The 2,466-nt window shown below is 66.4% G+C and overlaps 1 protein-coding gene across 1 annotated transcript in view; it reads right to left on the bottom strand.

Moving 5' to 3' along the window:
- Positions 1–1,155, bottom strand: part of MYT1L (myelin transcription factor 1-like) — a 40,295-nt gene extending 39,140 nt beyond the window's left edge. The window contains exon 1 of the mRNA XM_012727379.1: positions 1–1,155. Within this exon, the coding sequence (XP_012582833.1) occupies positions 1–1,155 (1,155 nt within the window).
- Between the last annotated feature and the right edge of the window lie 1,311 nt (positions 1,156–2,466).

Genomic DNA, 2,466 nt, shown 5'->3' with positions numbered 1-2,466 from the left:
GTAGTACGGCTTCTTGCCGTGGCCGTCGCCGGGCTTGGGCTTCCTGTCCTCCCCGGGCAGTGCGCGCGGGGACGGCTCCTCGTAGGCCCGCGCCGGGTCGCGCCTGCCCGCCTCCAGCGCCATCTTCTCCCGCATGGCCTTGGCGCGCTCCGTCTCCAGGGCGATGGCCTTCTCCAGGAGCGTCAGGTTGCCCTTGGTCATGTCGAACACTTCCTCGGACCGGTCCGAGGCCACAGAGGCGGTGTCGTCGTCCCGGTCCGGGAAGCCGTCCTCCTTGGCGCAGCTGGGGAACGTCCGCGCCCGGGGGCTCAGCTGCTCCTCCAGCCTCATCAGGTTCACCATGTCGGAGTAGCTGCGGTCGGGCGTGCGGCCGGCGCCCTCATCCTCGGGCCGGCCGTGGGGGCGCAGCCCCGGGCCCTGCGGCGGCCCCCGCTCCTGCGGGCTGCTCTCGCTCAGCTTGCGGGCCAGGTCGAAGCACTGGTTGCGCAGGCACTCGAGGCTGCTCAGGCAGACCTCCTCGTCGCTCTCCTCCACTGCCTTCTCCACCAGCCCGTTGTTGCCCGGCTTGCCCAGCACCACGTAGCCCAGGCCCCGGCCATCCTGCTGGGCCAGGGGGTCGGCATAGCCGCGCTCGCCCGCGCCCTCCGACAGCACCACGCCGTGGCCCTGTGCCAGCAGCTTCAGCGAGTCCACGGTCTCCCGCACCACGTCGCTGTCCAGGTCGAGGCTCAGCTCAGCCTTGCGGCCCAGGGGCTCGCTCCGGTCGCTGTCGGCCCCCAGGCTGTGGGACGTGTTGCTGTTCATCTCTGACTCGGTCCTGGCCCGGAAGGCCGCGTCCTCGGCGATCTTGCCGAGGTTCAGCAGTGACTTGGCCACCAGCTCGTCGTAGTTGTCGTACTCCTCCTCCTCGGGGCCATCCTTCTCCGCAGCCTGCGCCAGCCGGGCGTTGTGGCCGCCCGTGGGGTGGTCCTCTACAAGGAAATACAAGAGAGGACAAGAAAGGAGAGAACAGAAAGAGGTGGCTCGCACGGGCTCAGCTGGCAAGCCCCGGGCCGCAGGTCGGAACGAGACCTCACGGGTGCAGAGGCCTCTGCTCGGGAGCTGTCTTCCCCTGACCCCCGCCCCGTCACCCTCAGGGGCCCCCCAAGTCGCCATTTTGACAGTGGCTGCCCCTGCCTCTGGCCGGCCACAGTGGTCCCCTCGCTGGCAGCCTGGACGCCACCTCAGCCCCATGAGCACGCCACAGCCTCCCCTACAACGCGCCTGGCACGAGCAGACCCATGGTGTGGCCCAGGCATCACGAGCAAAGCTCAGGTCCGGGACAGGCCACAACCACCCAGGCAGGCCCCGTCAGAGCCCAGGCGAGGGCAGGTTACTTGACCTGGCTGGAGGCGCTGACCACATGCCACAGGTAAGCCTAGGGTGCTCTACCCAGGTCAGGGTAGGGCTGACCTGGTCACCGGGACCTAGCGTGCCTCCGGGGTGAGGTGCAGGGGCCACGGGGCCCAGGAGCGCAGGGTACGTGCCAGTGGGCAAGATCACATGCCTGAGCTCATGGCCAACCTCAAAGAAGCGTCTAGAAGAACTCAGCAGCATGGAGACCACGTGTGAACGGCCGGAGCCACCTGCTTCACCAGAAATATCCCTTGGCCACTAAGGGGGCTGGGGCCTGGGCTTGCCCCAGGCAGGATCCCGCAAGAAGGGCGGTGCCCACCAGCAGTCCCGCACGGCTCCACAGGCCACATCACCCCTCTTCACTTCTGTGACTAAAGACCATGAACCCCTGTCCAGATGAGGCGTATTGATGAGCAGAGTGGGCCCGGCATGGCCTGGACTTGGGCTGAGGCTGTTTCCCCAATCAAGCCACATGTCCTGGTGCTAGGTCCAGGAGCAGCCCGCGAGGAGGTATGGGGAGGGGATGCGGCCTCGGGACCTGGAGGAGGGAGCGGAGCCACCATGCCTTCACGCTGCTCCCACAGGGAGGTGGAAGGGCGCCTAGGTGCCAACCAGCACAGCAGGCACCTGTGCGCAGGCCTGGTGCGGTGCCGACTGCCTGATCACAGCTGCCCACACATGGCTCTGGACACGGCTGCCTCAGAGCAGGACGAGGGCTGGACTGCTGTTTGTGAAGTCCAGGTGGTATGTGGGCATCTGGCCAGGAAGCCCCCTGTGGCGGCTCCGGGTCTGGGTCCCTGTCTCTAGGGGCCAGGATTGTGACGGTGGGTGGCCGGGGAAGTGGGGCTGTAACTGGAACCAGGCAGTCAGCAGTAGCAGTGGCAGCACAGGGCTGTTATCTCCCTGGGGCTCCACCACAGTGACATGTGGCAGTTGCTCCTCAGAGCCCTTTTATGTATGGCGCACTTGGATTGTGGAATGAACCAATCAGGTACGAGCTATGAGCTGATTGGTGCTCAAGGGTCCAATCAGACTGTTGTCACCAGGACCCAGCTCTCACCACAGTCAGTT

Source organism: Condylura cristata, unplaced genomic scaffold, assembly GCF_000260355.1.
Source record: "Condylura cristata isolate star-nosed mole 26May11 unplaced genomic scaffold, ConCri1.0 scaffold00020, whole genome shotgun sequence".
In the NCBI taxonomy this organism is placed as follows: domain Eukaryota; kingdom Metazoa; phylum Chordata; class Mammalia; order Eulipotyphla; family Talpidae; genus Condylura; species Condylura cristata.
The sequence above is the reverse complement of the archived record's forward strand: the minus strand, read 5'-3'. Positions and strand labels throughout refer to the sequence as shown.